At 44.8% G+C, this 22839-nt stretch overlaps 1 protein-coding gene across 1 annotated transcript in view; it reads right to left on the bottom strand.

The window, feature by feature from the left end:
* The window catches only part of LOC137379809 (protein kinase C-binding protein NELL2-like), a 282199-nt gene that overhangs the window by 246967 nt on the left and 12393 nt on the right, over positions 1 to 22839 (bottom strand). The window contains exon 3 of the mRNA XM_068051187.1: positions 558 to 708. Within this exon, the coding sequence (XP_067907288.1) occupies positions 558 to 708 (151 nt within the window). The remainder of the gene's footprint in view (positions 1 to 557; positions 709 to 22839) is intronic.

Raw genomic sequence — 22839 nt, 5'->3', positions numbered from 1 at the left:
TTCCCCCATCACTAGACAACCTGTCAATGCTCACTGTCCAGGATGACACACCAAGAATGGACAATTAGATCAGGCACTAGAGGGCTGACAACCTCTGCGAATCATGTATTAGTCTGACTCACCACCTTCAAGAGAGAAGTGGAGAAAATTGAAAGTTAAAAATGTAGCAGCAACTTGAGGAACACAAAATGCAGCTGCAGGGCTTTGCAGCTTTGAACTTTTTTTCCTATGAATCCTAATACCACTGCTGACAGACTCCCCTCAAAATTCTGAAATCTACTGATCTCTTGTTACTGTATCGCCCAGTGCTCTCTTTGCTGCCTTCTGACAGATGCAGTGAGAAAAATAAGCTAACAATGTGCCAAAGTAGTAAAAGATATTCTATACTTCTTTTTTCCTAAAGACAATAATTAACTGATTTTGTAATTATCCTGAATGCTGTTTTCTTTGGAAAATAAACTGCAACTTTGGATAAATTTTGACCCTACCTTTACTGTACATACAATAAACAGACCGAATGAACAGCCTACATATGAAATATGGGCTGCGTCACTGACCTCTTTTCTGAATGATGAATCGACAAGAAGACTCCTGAATTATAGTGGACCTGCTTCAGTGTAATCAGAACAGTAAACTCGCGTGTGTGTCTCAGCTTCTGAGAAATGTGTTCAACTGCAGCCGGAGATGCTTTTAGACTTCTTGCAGTATCTGTAGAGTTCAGGGAAAAAAGGTGAAACACCAGTAAGCCACAATTATTTTCTCCAGAATTTCAATAGCAAGCCAAGAATTTCTCTTTGAGAGCTGGTAGTGTTAATGGAACATCTGGCGACTTATGATATATTTTGCACTACTGGTAGAAGCTAATAGTTCAAAATGCTTAACAGGCCCACCCATCCCATGCTGGTCTTCACAATGCTTTATCCCCACTTTGCTCACAATTACTTCATTTCATTTGGTGGTAGCTAACTGATATGAGTGTCAATTATGGTGCAAACTATTGTTATTGAGTCAAAACGACTGGGATAAACTAACAATCACATGAAAAATATTATCTGACAACTATGTTGGCTGAGTACACAATGGCTGGAACTGCCCAGACAGTAACCAACGTTATCAATGCTCATTCGGGTAGTCATTCCAATGCTTTGTTTACTGTGATACATTTGCTAAGAAACTAGATAAACTGGGACCTTTAAAAATGCTAACAAAATAACACTATTTAAAATATTTCCTCATATCAAAAACATAAAAAACACAATGTTGCAACTATTACATTTGACATAAAGTAAGGTACAGGTTTTCGCCAACAATAATTAAATGTCATTTATACTCATATTCAACTTGAACCGAAAGTTGCATTAATCTCCATTTATGGTTCAGCGGCAAGTTTCTTCCGGATAGTGGTTATTCAACTTGAATTCACTAATTCTGAATCAATCAGCCACTTACCTTCAGAGAATGCTTCGTGGAAGGCAGATCAAATCTCAGAGTAACTCAGAACTGTCAGAACCTTCCCGTATGTTTCTTGCTATCAGCAAATGTGACATCCCTATGCTTGATTTCTTGGGACAAAAACAGTTTGCCCCAGCAGATCAGATTACTGTTTGGCAGAGAAATAATACGGGAGGCAAAAGATTTTACTATCTATCCAGCTATGAGTTTTTGAGAATTGTCTAGGTAACTGATTTTATTTTGATGCGTTGCGTTTTCAACAGAGCTAGAAATTTACAGCAGTACCACTTGATTAAAAGAACTGTGAGGTAGGTGCATGGTACTAATATACTTTATCATCATTTTTGTTGTTGTTCATAAATAAATGGTCTCTTTAGTAACTAATATAAGGCACTGCGGGGGCTAAATTGGATAGCCCCCAAAAACGGGCATAGGGATCACGATGCACAATTAACCCACGCCCATTCAATGTGATGCAGGCAGCAGGCCAACTTCATGCTAACTGCTCATTATGATGATTTCTGCGTGCAGCCAGCAATAACAGTGCTTTTCATTGGCTGTACACATCAGCAGGGTGTCCAATATCGTAATTTGCTAGCACCAGTTAAAGGTAGCCTGCGCTGTTTAAAGCTAGCCTGCATCTCTTGAAGGGGAAGTGCATTTTGGCTGGAGCAGGTGCTGGGAGACCTGCAGGAAGTGAACCTTGCCTGGGAAATGGTGAAGAATGGTACAACTTGGGAGAGAGTAAGCTCGAAGGTTTTCGGACACTGCACTGGAGGCCTTGGTGGAGGAGGTGGAAAGTAGGAGAGATGTCCTGCATCCGCAGGGGGCCAGCAGGCCCTCTAGACACATGCTCAAAAGGCAGTAGGAGCAGATAACCATGGAGATCAATGCCAGGTGGCAAGCCCTGAGGACCTGGATGTAATGCCACAAGAAGTTCAATGACCTCACACAGTGAATGTATCTTCAAATGCCATAACCTACTAGTTCTGGTATAGAACAGAGTTGACATGCACCACCTGCAAAACGACATACATGCAGTCAAAGGCACTCTGCACAATGGAGAAGCCTGCAAACCTAGTGAAGCCAAGTGCTCAGTTTGCCTGCTTGCCTCTGGCAAGAGAGAATGAAATGTACTTTGCTCTCACTGAACAGAGAAACTCAGTGACCTCCCTTATGCAACAGTGGAGAGTAAACTGCGAGATGTTGCAAATATCTGCAGCTGCAGCCTAGAAGGAATCAGATGCATGAAGGTTTATTGCCATGGTCACCTTTAGAGTCACTAGCAATGCAGTCTTTTCTTTGAGCTTACAGTTGTGGCTGCACCAGGTGCAGATTTCAATGAGGACATCCTTATTGAAGCACAGCCATCTCATACATTGTTCCTCACTGAGGTTCAGGTAGGAGATTTACTCTCTGAACAGATATGACCTCCTGTTGAGAGCTCTTTTCCCCCTCCTCCCTCTTCCAGCAGCTTGTCCTGCTTCGTGTGGCCTCTGTTCATTCTCCCAGTCATGCTGCACTCTAAGGAAAATGCCCACGAGTGCATCCATGTCTGGGAGGAACTGTTTGTGGCAAAAGCCTTGAAGTCAGGACATCTCATACTGCATCCTGTAGACTTTTGTAGCTTTAAGCAATTATAAAAAGCATCAAACGCTTGTGAAATTGAAGCAACAGCCAGAAGAAATCAACCAGTAACTAACATGCACATAGTTCATCCCTTTAACTGGTGCTAATGAAGCTCCTTCTTGCTACTTAATGGTGTTTAGCTGTGTGAGGTTAAGGGGCAGTATTAGGTGGAGCAGTGAGCTCTAAAATACATTGCTGCTGTCAAATCAGTGTTGCACGCTGATTGATGTCATGCTCTTCCTGCTTTGCATACTTCTGGTGAACATTCACTGTACGCATGCTAATGCCCTCACCAATATGGCATCGAGCACGATTTGCCCCACAAGAGTGTGTGATCTGTGGACGCCATTTCAGAGCTCTATGGGCACTCATAGCACCCAAGAGCTAACAAGTCCAAATTCTCGCTCTGCCTCTTCATATATCAACTGACTTGATTTGGAAAGCTGCCTTTCTTTGTTTATTATAGAACTGTGTTGGCCTCTGCGCAAGCAGAAGTGATTACTCTAAAAGCTTTTCCTTCAAAGCAAAACAAAACTTGTAAAAACACAAAACTCTTGCAGGAAAGGGCAACTACCTAATTGAATGCTACCCATGAAAGAAGAGCAAGGTGGCATATTGTAATGACACTGGCTCAGAAATTGCTGGAAAAATAACGGCATGTTTACTGTACTCGCTATTATTAGCACGTAAAAAAATCCAGCAATTTGTTGGTGAAGGGATATGGCATGAGTTCTGATTCACCACAAATCAATGGACGATTTGTGCTACTGAGCCATTTGCCTCTCAAAAGATGAAAAAATTACAATCTCGCCATTGTGTGTCGTGAAATTGCTGGATTCACAGCGTTACAATGAGCTTAATCTTACCACAACCAGTTAGTGCTGGTATTTCATGTTGCAAGGACATTATTAGTGACTTGATTCAATGTTCTGGCATGCCTTGGAGGCCCAAAAGTAAACAATTCAATTGTGGAATATCACTCCCACAGAGGTTTTTAAATTTAAAATGTTTTCTTCTCCTTCCAGTCTCTTTTTTTCTCTCTCTCTCTTTATCAGTCTATGGCAATGCCACAACCAATCATAGTCGACTTGCCAACCAATCAGGACCTTTTTGTCATGCAGTATAAATTGTTGCTCCCTTTGAAATTCAGCATTCTTGGTCTGTTCTGATGAGTGCAAGACAAAAGGCTTTGACAACATGTCTCTTTTTCAGCAATACTCAAGTTCTGTACTATCAAGTGACTGATCAGTCTTTCTTTCCCTCTCTTTGGCCAGCAGTTTGACCCCCACCCTCACCCCCCTCGGGTAGGATGGTGGGGAGTGCTATGCCCAATGCCTACCCGCTGCCGCTAGTATTTCACCTACGGCGGGAGAGGTGGTGGGTGGCCTGCCCACCCTTAGGCTAATTGAGGCCCTATTTGGCCACTTAAGGGCCTCTTCCCACCGCCACTGGTATTTTACCAGCAGTGGATGGGCACTTCGCTATGTATGGAGGCCGCCTCATAAATCCTTGCAGCCTCTCTGCAGGCTGGAAGACTGATCGGGCACCCGCAGCAGCATATGCCACCTCCGGTGTAAGACCACCCCCTGCCCTCACAATCGACACCCCTCCTCCTTGCCAGGGTCTGGCTGATTGGCCTGGGGAGCCCCAACCCCATTTACCTTCTTCTCCGGCCACCATCGTTGGCTGGATCTGGGGCTTGCTGCAGTCCCAACAGTGGCCAACGTTCCCTGTTGGGACTGAAAAGTTGACAGCCCTCTGATTGGCCGACAGCTCTTGGAGGCGGGACATGCTGCCTCAGAGGGGCAGGTACCTAAGCCACAGAAATAGCATCATGGCTTCCAGGGTCGGCGGAGGCGGGCTCACCCCCAGCTTTTCAGCCAGTGGGCGGGGCCACCGCCTCCTTGTTAAATCTCAGCCTTCATTTTTCTTTCTGTCTCTAATTTTACTCGAATTCACCTTATTTCCTTCTCCAGCAATTGCTCTGTTTCTCTCTCTCTCTTCTAACTTTTATTGGTTAAGGACATGGACCAGTGAATCTAATGATCACGAGGTCTCAGATGTCATGATGTCACCTCACCATTATCAATTCACATTTCCAGCAATTTGCAGCGCAAACATAATACAACCTGACGGATAAGGTAAAAAATCCAATTTACGGTGCTCACCTTGGGATGCTCCGCTCCAGAGATTTCTGGCCCAATGTTATTCTTGGATGTTGAAATATGAAGTGCAGCTTACACTTCATTGTGCTTTAGTTCCTCTAACATTCTTACACACAAAATGACTATGCTGAAGTTGCCTCTGGAGAATTATTCTGAACTACAAGCTACTACTTACATCGGAAAACTGCGAGTTTTAAGGAAGGAATCAATCAAGCAAGCAAATTACAAACAAGTTCAGTGTGAAAAACGATGTATAAACTGTTACCAGTATAGTATTGATTTCCATCTCATTGATCTCTCTTAGAGCATGGTTTAAGTCTTGATCTTATTCTCTTCTCTACTGTCCCCCCTGCACATCCACTGCCACCCCCCACCCCTCAACCCCCCTCCTCCCCCACCCCCAGCCCAGTGAAAATGTTTTCGCAGAGTGGGTTAAGGTGGTGGGTTGGGAGAGGGGTGTTGTGCTGTGTTTCCGACACATTTCCATGCCCCCAATCTTAAATTGCATGAATTTAGGCGTGGGAAGGCTGCCTGTATCAGAGGAATGAGGGCCTGTCTGTGACTATCTGCCTGGAGAGTCGCAGTCTCCTACAGCACTGGTTCTCGGTTCCAGGTAGCTCCATCTTCAGCAGTGGATCCTATGCTGAGGGAATGGCCTCCGTGTCCTTCTTGTTCTTGTCCCTCTCCCCTGCCCGCCTGGTGCCCGGGCCTCTGCCCTTCCTGCAGAGGGTGTTGCCCTCATCAGCTACAGCTTTCCTTTTGTCCCAGTGGCCACCACCACCACCCCCCCCCACAAATGCACTTGGCAGCCTTGCCCCCTACTCTTATGCCCCCCCATGATGGCAAGAGGGTGACGACACCCTGCACTGCCTGAGCACTTACTGCCCACTCTCCCCAGCACCTGCACTGCACTGATGGCACCAGTTTCCCAATGGGCGAGGCCCCCTCTGCACCATTCACCTGTTTATGGGACCAGCTAATTTTCTGGGACGGCCATGACTGGCTCCTCACTGTGTACCCACCTCCATCCAGCTGGTCTGCCCCAGACAGCTTGCGCAGCCCATATGCCCCCGCAAAAATCACAACATTCCCCAGAACGAGCTCTTAATGAGCTCTTTAAGCGTCTTAACTGGCCTTCTAAATGGATTGGGCAGGATCACGCTCCACACCCATCCCTCGCCCTGGTGAAACTTTGCTGTGCCGGGAATGGCGTTGGAAAACCGACATGCCAGACGGCGCTGGTATTTTTGGGCCTCGTCAGTTTCCATTCCCGTCCCTGGTGGAACCCAACAATTCAGCCCTTTTACTTTATAAAGGTTCCTTGTGGGTCAGGAGAAGCAGCAGTGTCCACAAGGGCCTCCTTCGGCCCAGGAAGCCCCCCCTCCTCCATTTGCAGATTTGCACAATTTCCTCCATTCCTGACATTCCTTGCTGGGGACCATTTCCATGGGACCCCGGTGGCAGCTTGGCTCACTCTCTCCCCCACCCAGCCCTTCACCCCACCTCCAACCATGACTTTTTGCTCTTCCCACCAGAGATGGCACCATTCTATCAAGCTTCAGGGCATGTTAATAAGGCTCAGGGGTTGAAAAAACCCAGGCACCAAATAGATAAGGTCTGCTTTGCCCCTCGCACCACTCATTCCTGCCTCGAGCTAATATTGGGGCTTTTGTCTATTATTGAACCAATTTCTCTTTATTCAAGCATGTCAGTGCACTGATTTGATGCACCATGGAGATGCAAAATGAGGGTTGTGTTACACTCCAGCCCCTTTGTCTGGCCACCTTGCCTAACAGCTTTATCAGTCTTGGCTCAGTAGTAACACTCTTGTTGCTGAATCAGAAGGCTGTGGGTTGAACATTATAATGGCGGATCAAGTCCCACCGCTGGGCCCGAAAGCAGGAGGTGAGCCCTCTTCAGCCAGTGGCGGGACCCAGGGAGGTATATTCCTGGCGGTGCTTAATTAAGTGGCTGCTGCCGAGGCTGCCATCCCTATTAAGGACAGCGGCCCCACCCCCAAAAACTGCCGGCCCAATCAGAGGGCTGGCAGCTCAGCAGCGCCATTGCTAACCATGGCCATTGTTGGGGTTGCACCTGTAGGATGAGGGCGCATCAATGGCAATGCATCCTTAAAGACAGGTAAATGGGGTCTGGGGACAATGTGTGGGGGGGGGGGGGGGGTTGTAGCTGAGGGCAGGCGCTGCCATTGCTATGAGGGCGGCCATTGGCACTGGGGGGGCCTTTGTGTGCCATGGAATGCCCAAAAAAGAGGGTTCCCCCACACACCCCCCGGCCCCCCAACAGGTGGTGTGTGAGGATGGCAGCTTGCACTGGACGGTCTCCTCAAGCAGCAGCAGACCTCCCACCACTGGCAAAATGCCTACGGAGGCGGGAAGAGGCCCTTAATCAGCAGCTTATGTGGCTCAATTGAGCTCCCGGTGGGCAGCATGTTGGCTAGCTTTCCCACCGCTGGCGACATGGCATGACAGCGGGAAGATGTTGGGCATACCCCCCGACACCTTCCCGCGCCATTTTGCCAGTCTTCCTGCCTCTCAGCCCATCACCAAGGGGCTGGTAAAATTCTGACCTGTGGATTCAAGTCCTATTCCAAAGACTTGAGCATGAAATTTAAGCTAGCGCTTTAATGGAGGACTTGGGGACTGCTGCACCATTAAACTAAGGTCCTGGATGCCCTCTCAGGTGGATGTTAAAGATCCTATGGGACTATTTTGAAGAAGAACAGGGGAACAATATTTATCCTTCAACCAATGTCACTCAAACAGATTATTGGTCAATATCACGTTGTCGCTTGTGGGAGCTTGCTGTGCCCAAATTGGATGCCTTGTTTCCTACATTACAACACTGATTGTACTTCAAAAGTACTCAATTGGCTGTAAGGCATTTTAGGATGTTCTGAGGTCATGAAAGGTGCTATATAAATGCAAGACTTGCTTTTTTTTTTAAACTTTCACAGCTCATCTCACACATCCTCAGTCAATCTCTGTGATTATTGCTGGAAATACTGAGTAGAGGCGAGACCCTTCTGTTAATGGAAGGAGGGTAAACATAATGTGCTGAATTTTTAGGCCCTGTTGGGGGTGAGCATGGAGGTGGGAAAATGCGGAATTTCACCCTGCCAGCCTGTGTCCCATTTTCCTGGCCCTTGGGTACCCTCTGAAGTGGGTAGCCCTGTTGGATGGGGGCTGACAGGGCTATCCACCCACGAGTAGCCAATTAAGGCTGTTTGAAGGCCTATTGTCTGAAAGTTCCAGTCGGCCTCCAGGCACAGCCCAGTTGCCTGGAGGTGGCCTCCCAGTGGCTGACTGAGGGCCAGCACTTCTGGCAGCTTTGAACCCCTCCCTGCCTGCCTGGATCCCCCCTCCACAATCGTGGCCTGTCTACTCGGTCTACTTTTTATTTAAAACTTTAAAAAGTTGGAGGGAGGGCACCTCGAAACGGAGGCGCCCTCTTTCTTACTTACCTGAAAAGGCCCCCTATTGGCCCTCCAGCTTTGAGAGCCTGCCAGCCATCCTTAATTGGAAGGTGAGCCCGTCCTCTGGCCATTAATTCAGGGAAAATCTCAGTCAGTGACTGTTCCCCACATAGTGCGGGATTCTGACCCCGACTTGACCCTAACGGGGAAGTCTGCAGGGAAAATCTTACCCAAGGTTACACAACTGCATACCACTCTCATAAGCTGCTAATTGGCCTGCATAAAGACGGCATATGCTAAGGCCTCAGAACAGGTCACATGTGCACCTTCTGAAGCAGGAAAATGGCACACGGAGAGTGATGGACAGAAACAAATGGATCAGAAAGAAAACAGATGCACAAAAATTAACATGAAAAAGGAACATAAGAAATGTTCTTCTGTGTACCAGTTTATAGCTCCAATGCCTTGTTTGTGAGTTGAAATTTTAAAAATAGCAATTTGAAATGAAGTTCTCTTCTCATCACTGTTGCCAAAATCGATGACTTTTAGGTTTTGTTTTCATGAAAATTTGACAGAATTGTTTAATCCCCAATCACATTGTGCAGGTTTGTTTTTGATCTAATTTGTTGTTTTGCTGTTAATGGTAAGTGCTTTCCTAATTCCAATATGACACTCGGTGAAGGGACAAGACTTCCTGGCATAATGGGCTGGATTTTCCCGGTCTTACGGAGGCAGGTTAGGAGGCGGGACTGAGAGAAAAATTGCAACATAGTGCATTGGGTCAGCTACCTGACATGTTGCCACCTCCGAGCGACCTTACCAGAGGCAGGGTCAATGTGGCACAAGCTACCCGTCCAGCAGAGGCAAGTAACCAACTGGAGGAACGTTGATGGCACCGCTGGGATCTTCCCAACAGTGGACGGCTCCCTCCCTGAGGGTGGAGCCTGGCGAGTAACTGGAGATGGCCTCTTGGAGGCAGACCGGAGATCCATCAACATCTCCACTCAATCACCTCAGCAAAGACCCTCTGGATGCAATGGCTACAGCCAATGCCACAAGCCAACCTGTGGAGAAGTTCCTCCTTCACAGTGATGGCCTGACAGCTGTTGCATGCACAATATTTAATTTTTCCCAGTGTTGCAGAGAGCACATCTATCTCTCTTTCTCTGCAGGCATTGGCAGCTCCCACCTCAGACAATGGGGCTGCCAATGTGTCATCATTGGAGGACCTCCTATTGGCCCTCCAGCCTTGGGAGCATGCCCGCCATCTTTAATTGAACAACGAGCATGTCCCGCTGGCCAATAATTGGCCAGCTCACCAAAATTCATAAATGGAGCACCCTCTGAAGACCAGGCAAAAAAATGTGATTTAAAAATGGCCACAGCTAACAGGCCCTCCAGTGGATGGCCATTTGCCGCAGATGTGGCCCGACAACTATGGGGGGGGTGTGGCGGGGGTCCTTACCAGGGGGTCGGCAGCAAGGGCAGGAGGGCAGCACTCAGTGGGCCCCCTCTTCCAAATGCCGGGCCCTTGTTCAGGCACTAAATGCCTTTTAATGAGGGACCCACCCACCCCTGGAGCCAGGAAGCAGCTCACATGGTTTGTCGTGCTGTGCTTCCTGTATAGCAACAGGTCCATCTGCTGCATGGCTAATTGTGGCTGCGATGGGAGTTAATTGCCCAGTTAAGGGCCTCAATTGGCAGTGGGGTGGAAAGGGCATTCACAGGCCTTCCCACCCCGGACTAAATTTTGGCAGTGGTGGGATGGTGGTAGGATGGTGGTGGGATGGTGGCGGGATCCCCCTCCCCCCACAACCACCGCACTCCCCACCCCCACCCCCCCCCCCCCACCGCACTCCCCCCCCCCCAACACGGTTTTATGCTCTCCCCACCTCCAAACCCGCCATGGAGGACAGCATAAAATTCCCCCCTTTATCTATGTCATGCCTCCAGAAGCAAATCACCCATTTCCAAGGGACCAATTTTGGGCCAACCACCTTGTTGAAAGGTGACGGGGTGGAGGAAGGACAATTGTGGGGGGTGGAGGAAGGGATGATCGCAGCTTCCCTCAGCTTCCTGCTGTCCTTGGCTCTGCATTAAGCTGTAAAAAGTATTTTTAGTTACCTGTTCAGTTGCAGCTGCTTGCTAGGCCGCATCCACAACAGAAAACCTAAGCAGAGCAGGTCTGGCACCTGCTCCACTCGGGACTTCCCAAATTGAAAAAAGGACCCTCAACATGACTTTGATTAATATATGCAAGGGACCAACATCAGTTATAGGCGGCTGTGAGAGAGGCCTGTAAAATCACCTGATTCTATATGGGGTTGGGCAGATTTCAGCTATTCTTGGGTCACCAAAATGGTCCCATGAAATTGGTATTTGTTACCCCTGTTTTTCACCTGGAATATAGGCACAACAAAGTGTTGGATATCCTGGAGAGTTGTATGTTGAACATCCTGGGGAATTAAGGGTTAACAATTGAACTTGTTTCTATCTTGGAGCAAAGATTTTCCGATATAAACAGAGATGGCTTTGAAGTGTTTTGAGAGTAAAGTATAGCTGGTCTGTTTTTAGTGTCTTGCGTGTTGTACACGAAAGTGCTTGTTCAAGGAAGTAAGTGACAGTAATGACATCAGCCATGAGTGATTAAGATATAACGTTAGTGGCTAGGGTAATAAATAAAAGTAGAGTGATCCACTAACTATAGTATAGAGAGTCTTCTTCTTTGGCCTCCTTGTCTCGAGAGACAATGGTGTACGCGCCTGGAGGTGGTCAGTGGTTTGTGCAGCAGCGCCTGGAGTGGCTATAAAGGCCAGTTCGAGAGTGACAGACTCTTCCACAGGTGCTGCAGATAAAATTGGTTGTCGGGGCTGTTACACAGTTGGCTCTCTCCTTGCGCTTCTGTCTTTTTTCCTGCCAACTGCTAAGTCTCTTCGACTCGCCACACTTTAGCCCCACCTTTATGGTGGCCCGCCAGCTCTGGCGATCGCTGGCAACTGACTCCCACGACTTGTGATCAATGTCACAGGACTTCATGTCACGTTTGCAGAGAGTAATAGTTAATAAATCCTGTCCTTCAAAGGATTCAAGAACATATAAGTTCTTATTTGAGTTAGATAGCTTTGGAGTAAACAACTACAACTGTTTACATGAACAGACTGTTTTCAAGGGATTCAAGAACAGATACGTCATGAGGTTTTACCTGTGACATGTCCCTTTTGATGTGGGTAAAATATGATGTATAAAGGAGCAAGGTTTCAGCAGTTCTTCAGAGGGCTCAAAAAATAGAGAAACCAAAAGTCACTCTTGGCCAATCACCTATATTAGATTCAACAAAGTCTGTTCTATATTTTCTTTCTTTCTTTCTTTTGGGCCTCCTTATCTCGAGAGACAATGGATACGCGCCTGGAGGTGGTCAGTGGTTTGTGAAGCAGCGCCTGGAGTGGCTATAAAGGCCAATTCTGGAGTGACAGGCTCTTCCACAGGTGCTGCAGAGAAACTTGTTTGTTGGGGCTGTTGCACAGTTGGCTCTCCCCTTGCGCCTCTGTCTTTTTTCCTGCCAACTACTAAGTCTCTTCGACTCGCCACAATTTAGCCCTGTCTTTATGGCTGCCCGCCAGCTCTGGCGAATGCTGGCAACTGACTCCCACGACTTGTGATCAATGTCACACGATTTCATGTCGCGTTTGCAGACGTCTTTATAACGGAGACATGGACGGCCGGTGGGTCTGATACCAGTGACGAGCTCGCTGTACAATGTGTCTTTGGGGATCCTGCCATCTTCCATGCGGCTCACATGGCCAAGCCATCTCAAGCGCCGCTGACTCAGTAGTGTGTATAAGCTGGGGGTGTTGGCCGCTTCAAGGACTTCTGTGTTGGAGATATAGTCCTGCCACCTGATGCCAAGTATTCTCCGAAGGCAGCGAAGATGGAATGAATTGAGACGTCGCTCTTGGCTGGCATACGTTGTTCAGGCCTCGCTGCCGTAGAGCAAGGTACTGAGGACACAGGCCTGATACACTCGGACTTTTGTGTTCCGTGTCAGTGCGCCATTTTCCCACACTCTCTTGGCCAGTCTGGACATAGCAGTGGAAGCCTTACCCATGCGCTTGTTGATTTCTGCATCTAGAGACAGGTTACTGGTGATAGTTGAGCCTAGGTAGGTGAACTCTTGAACCACTTCCAGAGCGTGGTCGCCAATATTGATGGATGGAGCATTTCTGACATCCTGCCCCATGATGTTCGTTTTCTTGAGGCTGATGGTTAGGCCAAATTCATTGCAGGCAGACGCAAACCTGTCGATGAGACTCTGCAGGCATTCTTCAGGGTGAGATGTTAAAGCAGCATCGTCAGCAAAGAGGAGTTCTCTGATGAGGACTTTCCGTACTTTGGACTTCGCTCTTAGACGGGCAAGGTTGAACAACCTGCCCCCTGATCTTGTGTGGAGGAAAATTCCTTCTTCAGAGGATTTGAACGCATGTGAAAGCAGCAGGGAGAAGAAAATCCCAAAAAGTGTGGGTGCGAGAACACAGCCCTGTTTCACACCACTCAGGATAGGAAAGGGCTCTGATGAGGAGCCACCATGTTGAATTGTGCCTTTCATATTGTCATGGAATGAGGTGATGATACTTAGTAGCTTTGGTGGACATCCGATCTTTTCTAGTAGTCTGAAGAGACCACGTCTGCTGACGAGGTCAAAGGCTTTGGTGAGATCAATGAAAGCAATGTAGAGGGGCATCTGTTGTTCACGGCATTTCTCCTGTATCTGACGAAGGGAGAACAGCATGTCAATAGTCGATCTCTCTGCACGAAAGCCACACTGTGCCTCAGGGTAGACGCGCTCGGCCAGCTTCTGGAGCCTGTTCAGAGCGACTCGAGCAAAGACTTTCCCCACTATGCTGAGCAGGGAGATTCCACGGTAGTTGTTGCAGTCACCGCGGTCACCTTTGTTTTTATAGAGGGTGATGATGTTGGCATCGCGCATGTCCTGGGGTACTGCTCCCTCGTCCCAGCACAGGCATAGCAGTTCATGTAGTGCTGAGAGTATAGCAGGCTTGGCACTCTTGATTATTTCAGGGGTAATGCTGTCCTTCCCAGGGGCTTTTCCGCTGGCTAGGGAATCAATGGCATCACTGAGTTCCGATTTGGTTGGCTGTATGTCCAGCTCATCCATGACTGGTAGAGGCTGGGCTGCATTGAGGGCAGTCTCAGTGACAGCATTCTCCACTCCACCACTAACTGCCTTGTGCTTCCTCAAAACGTGTTGTTGTGAACCAGAGAAGGAAGGAGGTTGACTAAAAGTTGAATGTTAACACGAAGACCAATTTTACCCATTGTATGTTTTAACAGCTTCAACAGCTGACAAAAAAATGATCATGTTTTACAAAAGCTATCACGTTCCACAAGGGCTCCTCAGTTCCCATTCCTTGCTTTATTTTGAGAAGGCTAGTTTGAAGCAATCTGATTTTATTAAGTGAATTTGTACTGCAAAACTATGATCTTTATATTACAAGATAGTAATGCTTGAACATGTATCACAATTGTAAATTCCTTTAATGGAGGTAAGCAGGTCAAAACCTTCATCAAAACATCGAAGAAAGGAATTTCATGAGCACATTAGGCTATTGTATGCTAATATCACGCTGTGTAATTTTAAGGCTTATGGATTATTTTCCCTGTAGATGTTTAAATATTAAGGTATGTTAACAGTGCTCAGTGACTCAAACTTTGTACATTGTTAATGATTTTCCCTCAGTTGCGGGCTGCCATATCACCCTATTTACACCAATTTACGCTGAATATTACTCTGTCAAAGATAAATATATAAGTACTACTATGTTGTATTGATAAGTAATAATGTCATATATTTATGACTAATGTTTTGATGCACATTTTACTTCAAAAGAACAGAAATAAAGGGGGAGGAGAATTTAAGGATTTATAAGCATGCTGAAAAATCCCAAAGTAGCCAATTCATTAATGCCTGCAGTAAATTCTTTGACACATACTAACATAAAAAGAATCTAACAGCTTATGTAAACATAAATTCTTATGTAAACATTTTATTTTGCAGTATTTGGGAAGAATCTGGAGCAACTGACCTACTTTGCTCATCTCACTTGATGTATGTAAAACTATCAGAAAAGCCAGTAGTCCTGAAAAATTCAAAACCAGGCCTTGTCAATATTTACACCTAGTAATACCATGCACATAACCTAGTTATGTAATTTCCCGTCCTCCCCACCCCATCCCCCATCAACAGCTGCTATGATTTTGCTAAGCCTTTGTAGCTCACCCAGGGAGCCTCTTTAAGGTGTAGTTGAAAGCGGATAACGAGCAGATAGTGAGTTGCTGCAGTTCAGTCCTTGTCAGCTGTAGAGCTGCTAGTCTCTGAAACCTTTCTGTTAAAAATCTGCGGGAAGCTGAAGCTTACTATCAAGAATATTACCAGAAAAAACCTTAAAAGCGGAAAGCTGCTTGGTGAAATTCACTAAGTGTCAATAAATGAAACAAAATATACTTTTGGCATAGAAAGGGGGCAAGTCAGTGGGGGGAAGGGGAAGGCTGTGATGGTCCATAAAGGTGCAGGTGCAGTTACAAAGCATAGAACATAATAATGAGTTACAGGAAATGAGTGGCTATTGAAGTATTACAAAATTGCTCAATGTGCTTTGCAGAAGTGTCATACAGTGAAATGTCTTTGATGTACATTCCTGATACTGTAATATATGCTTTGTTCCAAAAAAAATGAATAACCATATAAGCAGAATAATAACATGAAGGTGCTAAACTCAGTGGCAGTCTGGTTTTATTGCTGGCTGCTGTACACTTTCCAATTAAACACACTGACATTAAAAGCTGGCCAATTCTGGCCTCTTGAGCATCTCCGATTTTAATCACTCCACCATTGCTGGTCATGCCTTCAGCTGCCAAAGCCCTAGGCTCTGGAATTCCCTCCCTAAATCTCTCCACTTCTCTATCATCCTTTAAGCCACTCCTTAAAACCTACCTTTTCAAACAACCTTTTGGTCATTTGCCCTATTATCTTGTTATGTGGCTTGGTGTCAAATTTGTTTGCTAATGCTCCTGTGAAGTGCTTTGGGATATTTAACTATGTTAAAGTTGCTATTTAAATGCAAGCTGTAGTTGTTGAAAAGCTTTGTTCTTTTTCACTCACTGATGTCACAATGTAACTCAGCTATGATGAGTTCAGGAATAAGCTGTGGTATCATTGAGCCATCCTCTCACAGTAACGTCCAATTAAACTATCCACTATAACTGGGGATAAGAGAGTGTCAGGGAGGAGCAGAAATACAGACAAATATAACGAGAGAGATGGACAGAAGATCAGAGTCAAACACATAGAATTAGATTCCCAGAAACAAGAAGACACACACAGGGGAAGAAAGTCCAGAAATTCAGAAACACACGCGCTCACACAAACAAAGGCATGGATAGAAATGGAGACAAGCATGGGGAAAGAAAGTGCCAGAAGCAGAGACAAGCATGCAGAATGAGATTTGACAGAGATACAAAGACAAATTCAGGGAAAGAAGTCTCCAGAAATATATATACAAATGAAAAGAAGACCCACCCCCAAAATATGGGGGAAAAGAGGCTCCCAGAACACACGTACAGAAGTACAAACAATGGCTTTGGGAAATAGAAGACAAATACAGGAAAAGACCTGACAGAAATTATCAAATGAGCACAAGGGATCTCTCAAACTGTTAGCAGGATAGTCACAGATATGGGGCCAGGCCAAGTCAATAACTAACTAGTTTGTCTTATTGATCTCAGCACTGAGTCTAGCAGGTTATAATAATGGCATTAATATGTTTGTGCCATATAAGGTTCTGTGCCCATGCTGGACAAAGTGAAATGGTAAACTTGGCTGGGCTCCTGACAGAGCTCATGAAATTCGAAGGATTTATAATTAAAAATTTAAAGTAATAATTTTAAAAGATCAGGCCTAGCTTTGCATTGGTTTATAATTATGTTTTTAAATGATTATGAATTAATATTGAAGAAGGCTATGCTGTTAAGAGACTGTGGGTAGGATTTTCCCTATGCGCTATGTGGGAATGAGTCACCCAGAGAGTGGGCATGCCATCCAATTAAGGGTGGCAGGTGGGCTCTCGAAGCTGGAGGGCCAATAGGGGGCAGGCTGCCTTTTCAGATAAGTGAGGGAGAAGACATGCCACCTCTTCAACTTTTTTAACTTTAAATTTAAAAATGGCCTCAGCAGCCGGGCCTCCATTGTGGAGGGGGAACCACAGGATGACCTGCAGCTGATGTCAGGCAGGCAGGGAGGGCCTCTAAGCCTGCCTGGAGCACTGGTTCCCTGGTCTGCTGCCAGGAGGCCACCTGTAGGCAGTTACATTATTCCCCAATGCCTCCAGGGACCTTGAGGCCAACTGGAAGGTTCCAGTCTACCTATGACAATAGGCTTCAATAGGCTTTAAAAGGCTCTTTAACAAGGTCAATTGGCTACCCACCACTTGCGGGCAGGTAGCTGTGCTGTCCCTCCATCCCGCCTGTGGGAAAATGGCCCAAGAGTGGGATGGAGCCAGGGTACCAGCATGCTGGCCAGTGGCACAAATGTACCCACCTGCCCACCTACATGCCTGCCCCCATTAAGGCCTAAAGATTCAGCCTTGTCATTTTGAACAATCTGGCGAGAATATGTGTTCTGCCAAGTGAACCTATTATGTTAAGCTCCATCAAGAATATTGTAGCTACCACCGTACTTTCATTTGAATCCAGGGAAGTTAAATTTGCTCGTCCTGTTTTTGACATTCAAACAGGGTGATCTATAGCAGCATATCTGTGCAATTTACTGTCCAGAGTTTTGTTGGCGTCTTCGGGGTCAAACATTGCTCTATTTCTGTCATTGACTCTTTATTTTCCAGTAGGAAGTATTAGTGATAATTGGTATTTTCAGCTATTAAATCATGATTGCCATTCAGACCTCCAGAAGTTGGATCTATTCTCCACAGCATCATTTACTTTTGTATACCTTCCATGTATCTCTGCCTGCAGCCCTATGCCAGATGCCTCTCCACATTCATGCCATGATAACTGCAGCCTGGGATGGACCCCACCACCCACCCCCCCCCCCCCCCCCCACCACCCCACACTGATAGCCACAAGTCCTGATGTCCCACCATAGGTAAATCCCTTCCCCCCAGCTCCCAATGATAACCCACCACCCACATTGTCCCACCTGCCTGGGGTTCTGTCTGAATCCTACTCACCACCTGTGATGTCTTGACCCACATGCAAAACTGAACAGTGGTAGAAGAGTACAGCCAGTCAAAGAAAGAGAGAGAGAGAAGAAAGTAAGAATCCAGCAGAAGAGAAGTGAAACATAGGGCCCAATTTTAACTTCACCAGCCTGGCAGAAACCAAACCAGTACAGGTCAGTTAAAATAATGGGGCTGTTGATCTAGCTGGTTTTGGTGCGCAGCTCTGCATTCTTTTATTTAAATGAGACCCTGCCATTAAGATCAGCAGGGCCTTCACATCCCTAGCTTTGCCATGTTTACATCATGCTATCGGGCTCCCCCTCACCCTCCCCACCACCCCAGTAATACCAGAGCCATAGTGCAAGAGACCAGAAGAGATGAGAAAAGAGAGACTAAGCAGCACAATGGAAGAAAGGGCAGTGGAAGCATAAGACCGAAAAATAGCAGAACAATAGAGAAAGGCAGAGAGAGAAGCAGATGATGAAACAGAAAAAAGCATATCGAGAAGTTTGAGAAACAGACAGAAGGAGAACAGCACATAAAGAGACAGAGTGAAGCCACAACATGAAGACTTTAGAGACAAGAGAAGAGAGATCATTTTCATCTTCACTACTTGGTTGCTAGTCTGATGGAGTGGATTGCCTGCCTGTTATAAACCCGCCCAATTTTCCTTTCCATTGATTTTCGTGTGGGTTCTATAATGGGCAGATGATCTGCTCCGCCAGTTAACCGATGAGTGGTAAAGTTGAAAATTATCCTCAAAGATTCCTGTGATTCACTGTTACCTTTACCACAGGAAGTTCATTAGTTGCAAACATAAATTATGATATTTGGATCTAGAAATTGCATTGTCCAATATCATTATGTGAATGCTCAATGCTTTCATATTAAACCTTTTGTTCATTACATTAAGGAAGCTATTAATACATTACCAAACACAGAAATGCAGTATCTATTTTTCTGTAGATTGTTTTCCTTATAAAGCTTTCATACATCTCTTCTGACCTCGCATGTTGGTTTTTTTTCAGTCACAAGTTGAATTGTTAAGTTTCACAGAACTACAGGGCTTCTGTTTGACAAGGTCAAGCTACCACTTAGTTGTAGTTTGACCTTATTGACTAAAGGTCGTTTAAAAGGCATTGCACAGCTGACCCCATATCTCATAAGCTGCACAAACACTAGACAGAATGAAGCCACTTCAAATACCTTGCAGGCTACAAAATGGAGGATTCAGTGCGGAGGAGGGAATTTACTACCCTTGCAAAATTGTTTAAATAAGTTTTCTCGCCTGTCTAAAAATATGTGATAGCAATTCATATCTCAAATGTGTCATCATGTCACTAAAGTGTTCAGCTTTAGTATTAATTGTGCTTGATATTGTAATGCAATAATGATGTCCAGCTCTTTGACTACAAACAGTTTAAATTAACTTCCTATAACTACAATAATTCTCCTTTAAAAAGTTATGTACCGAATGAAGAACAATCTAATTTTTGTTACGTAATCTAAAATCCCACAGGTTAAACTTGGAAATCAAGGACATGATCCCAATGAAACCTCTGTACCAGACAAAATCAATGATGCACAATCTGAGAGAAAACAATTAATAAAAGGGCAGAAGGAAAGTTGAATTACAGCGAAGCCTATAAAGGTTAAAAAAAAGAGGCGCAAATAACCTGAAACAGTCAAAAGCTGCCTTTCTTGGTGAATACAGAGATTAGCAAATAATTCAAATGAAATAATGTGGAATTAAGAGGAGCAGAATGTAGCCAGATTTTATAGGGCACATTTAAACTCAGTCCATCCAGTGGAAATGGGGTGGTAGGGGTGTTAAAATAACTATGGCAATCTTACCAACTAGGTATTAGACCTCTTGAATATATAGGTTTGAGACTTAATGCATGTTAAAGGAGCCCTTTGGCAAATTAGTCACTTCTTGACTGGAGCAGGCATCAGGCCTTCAGGATTCTTCAGCCCCTATGGCCACCAACCAAAGGCAAGTTTTTGATTTTTTTTCCCCTGCAACACCCCCCTGAAGAAACAGACGTCCAGCCCCCAACTCCAAAGGAGTCACAATCAAGTCCCCACCGAGCCACTCCTACCCTTCTCCCAGGACTTAATTGAGGGTCACCGCTGACAAGACAGGCAGCCCAAAATCAGTTGTACCCATGGGACAAGACCAGCACTGGTAGCTTACCCCAAGTACACCAATGAGGCCCAAGGACTGATTTCTTTCAAGCTTTGGGCTTCCTGTTTCAGGAGCGTGCTAGTTCAGTGCCAAGCTTGGGCCCAAACACTCAGTTCTACCCCATAATCTTCCTCAGGTAGATCTTTATTTAGAAGAGGTGAAGTAATAACAGTCAACTGAGCAGATTTTAATTCATTTCCTGGCAATGCCTGTGCAAGTTCTGAAGATGATTCAAACACATGAGGTACTTTAATAGAATCATCAATAAATGATGAAGCAGTTCAGAAGCAATCACATCAAAGTGTGCAGCTTCAGCCATTGCAGATGTGCTGGATACAATGATATGAGATGCTGCATATCGAGGTGCTTCAGTCAGGAACTGCTTTCAAAATTAGGAACAATGGAATCCCATTGGCCAAAAAGGAAAGGAATGACACAGGACAGCTTCAGTTCACTGGGAATTTTTCTTTTAGAGAATAATCCACAAGACTCAAATTATCCTTCTAATAAAATTAATTAATTTAAAGACTAATTTCTTTTTTTTAGAAATACAGCTTTTCTCATCTCCCTTCTAAAGTGTGTCCCCTTCCCACAACAAGGCAAAGACCATCTCCTCAGCTGAGTGTGCACAGCAGGCAATCTGCTCGCAGGCCTGTGCCAATGCTATAGCTGAGCCAGCAGCGAGAAGTGTAGAAGCGGGCTAACATGATTTATGCCTGTATTTTCAGCCCATTGAATGGCCCACTAAATCAGTAACTTGCTTTATATATGCGGAATTACAGCTCCCTGCCACATCTTACCATTCTGTGTTCTGAAGAAAAAACACAAAAATAAATTTACAGGAAGTTGTGCTTTCCATTTACATCAGAATCTAATTTCATCATTGCTCAGATGCCACGTACTCAATCCTGACTCTCACACTGGCTTCTGTGCTCTCTCAGGATCAGGCATAATGGCAAATATGATAAGTAAGCCTTCCTTGAAAAAAAACTGAGCAGTAACATGCAGCTACAATCCCTGTGCCTCAGCTAACTGTGACATGGCAGTCCTGGTAGAGTAGCAAGAGTTTTTTCTCACTCTATTCTTTTCTGTTTAAGGATTTAGATTTCATATACATATATATTCTATTGGCTTATTACTAGTTGCAGAGTTGCAAACTTATCTATTTGAACAAATCTAGCCTAAGGTCTGCTGCTCCTTTATTGAATAAAATGCTTTTGATTTGGTGAGAAAATTATCAATTTACCTGTCACAATCCCAACTCAAATTGCAAAAATATAAAAATATATTTCTACCTTAAAGTCACCTTTATAGATGATGAAAATATCATAGGAAAGATATGCTCTCATTCTTGAGAAATGTCATTATTTGTTCCTTTTTACTTAAAATTTTGCCTTTATTATTGTAGCTGACTGGAAACCCATTTGGCTACGTTTCCAGCAAGAGCATATTAATGTATTGCAAGCTAATAAACTCCGCCTAAGGTGTTGAAATTGAGATCATAAATGTTAGTTGCCATTTCTCTGTTCACTATTTTAACAAAGGAATTTCACATGAATTCACAAACACATTTGTTATCAACATCAGATGGCATGATTTAAATATATTAGCCTTCTCTGAAGGCTAGGTTCTCTCAGCTTAATTTCATTTCACTCTCCCCATCCCGCCAGCTTCACAATATTTTAATTCACTTCAATCAGCTTTCAGAATTCTTTATAACATGCTTTGAACTGAGCTGGGGAGGGCTACCCTCAAAATCCAATTACCTCAGAGGCTATGATTTGCCTGTTGCTTAATTGTAACATCAATAATAAAATTCAAACAATATTGCTTTGGCATTTATAAATATTAATGGAGTCAATCCACACCCATTTTCCTTTGTTCTTTTTTAATGGAATCTCTCCCTGTCTCCTGGTACCTGTATTCTATTTCTTATTCATTGTGGTCTTTTGCGAATGCAAAGTTGTCCATGGTGTTGAAACGCAGTACACTTCTCTCTCTGTCTGTTTTCTTAACACTAGGCAGAATTTCACAGTTCTGTATTCATTTCTTTATCCACTTCTCCTTTCATTTCCCCTCTCCCGATCTCTCTCTCACTGTCACTGCTATACAAAATATGCATCCCCCGAGAAGAACAGCCTCTTGGGATTTATGACAGTGTCTGCTTGTACTCTGAAGTAAATAATTTCATATAAAATGTGTTCATTTTCTGCTGTCAATCTCCTCCCCTTTCCACTTTCTGTTTTGTATATTTGACCTCCGCCATCCCTTATTATTATTGTACAGTATCTACTTGTGAAGTGGTATGTCATTTAGAAAAAGAATCATTTGTACATGTCTCATTCTCATTTCCATGTTATGTCTTTTACGCTCATAGATTCATTCATAAACACAAGACCCATTCGAGCTGTAGACTATTCTTTACAACTTTCTTGCTCATTTCTCAAGTGGACTGGATTGAATGTATGAACAGAAGTGCTATCCAGTGCAGAAGATGACAAACCTTCTCCTGCTGTAATTTTGGTGCCAGCACTGTAATGTTTACCAATATTGGTAATCAACGCAGGAACAACCAAAGAAATTCATAGCATTTCAATAAGAATGTGGGGAGGATTTTTCCTTTTCCTGTGTCTTCAGCTATAAGGTTGAGTGGGTGTTGCAAAATCAGTCTGGGAGGAGCACATGACTGTAATCATAGAAGCATTGAATCTTTTACACAGAAGG

Source organism: Heterodontus francisci, chromosome 18 (genome assembly GCF_036365525.1).
Source record: "Heterodontus francisci isolate sHetFra1 chromosome 18, sHetFra1.hap1, whole genome shotgun sequence".
NCBI lineage: Eukaryota > Metazoa > Chordata > Chondrichthyes > Heterodontiformes > Heterodontidae > Heterodontus > Heterodontus francisci.
The sequence above is the reverse complement of the archived record's forward strand: the minus strand, read 5'-3'. Positions and strand labels throughout refer to the sequence as shown.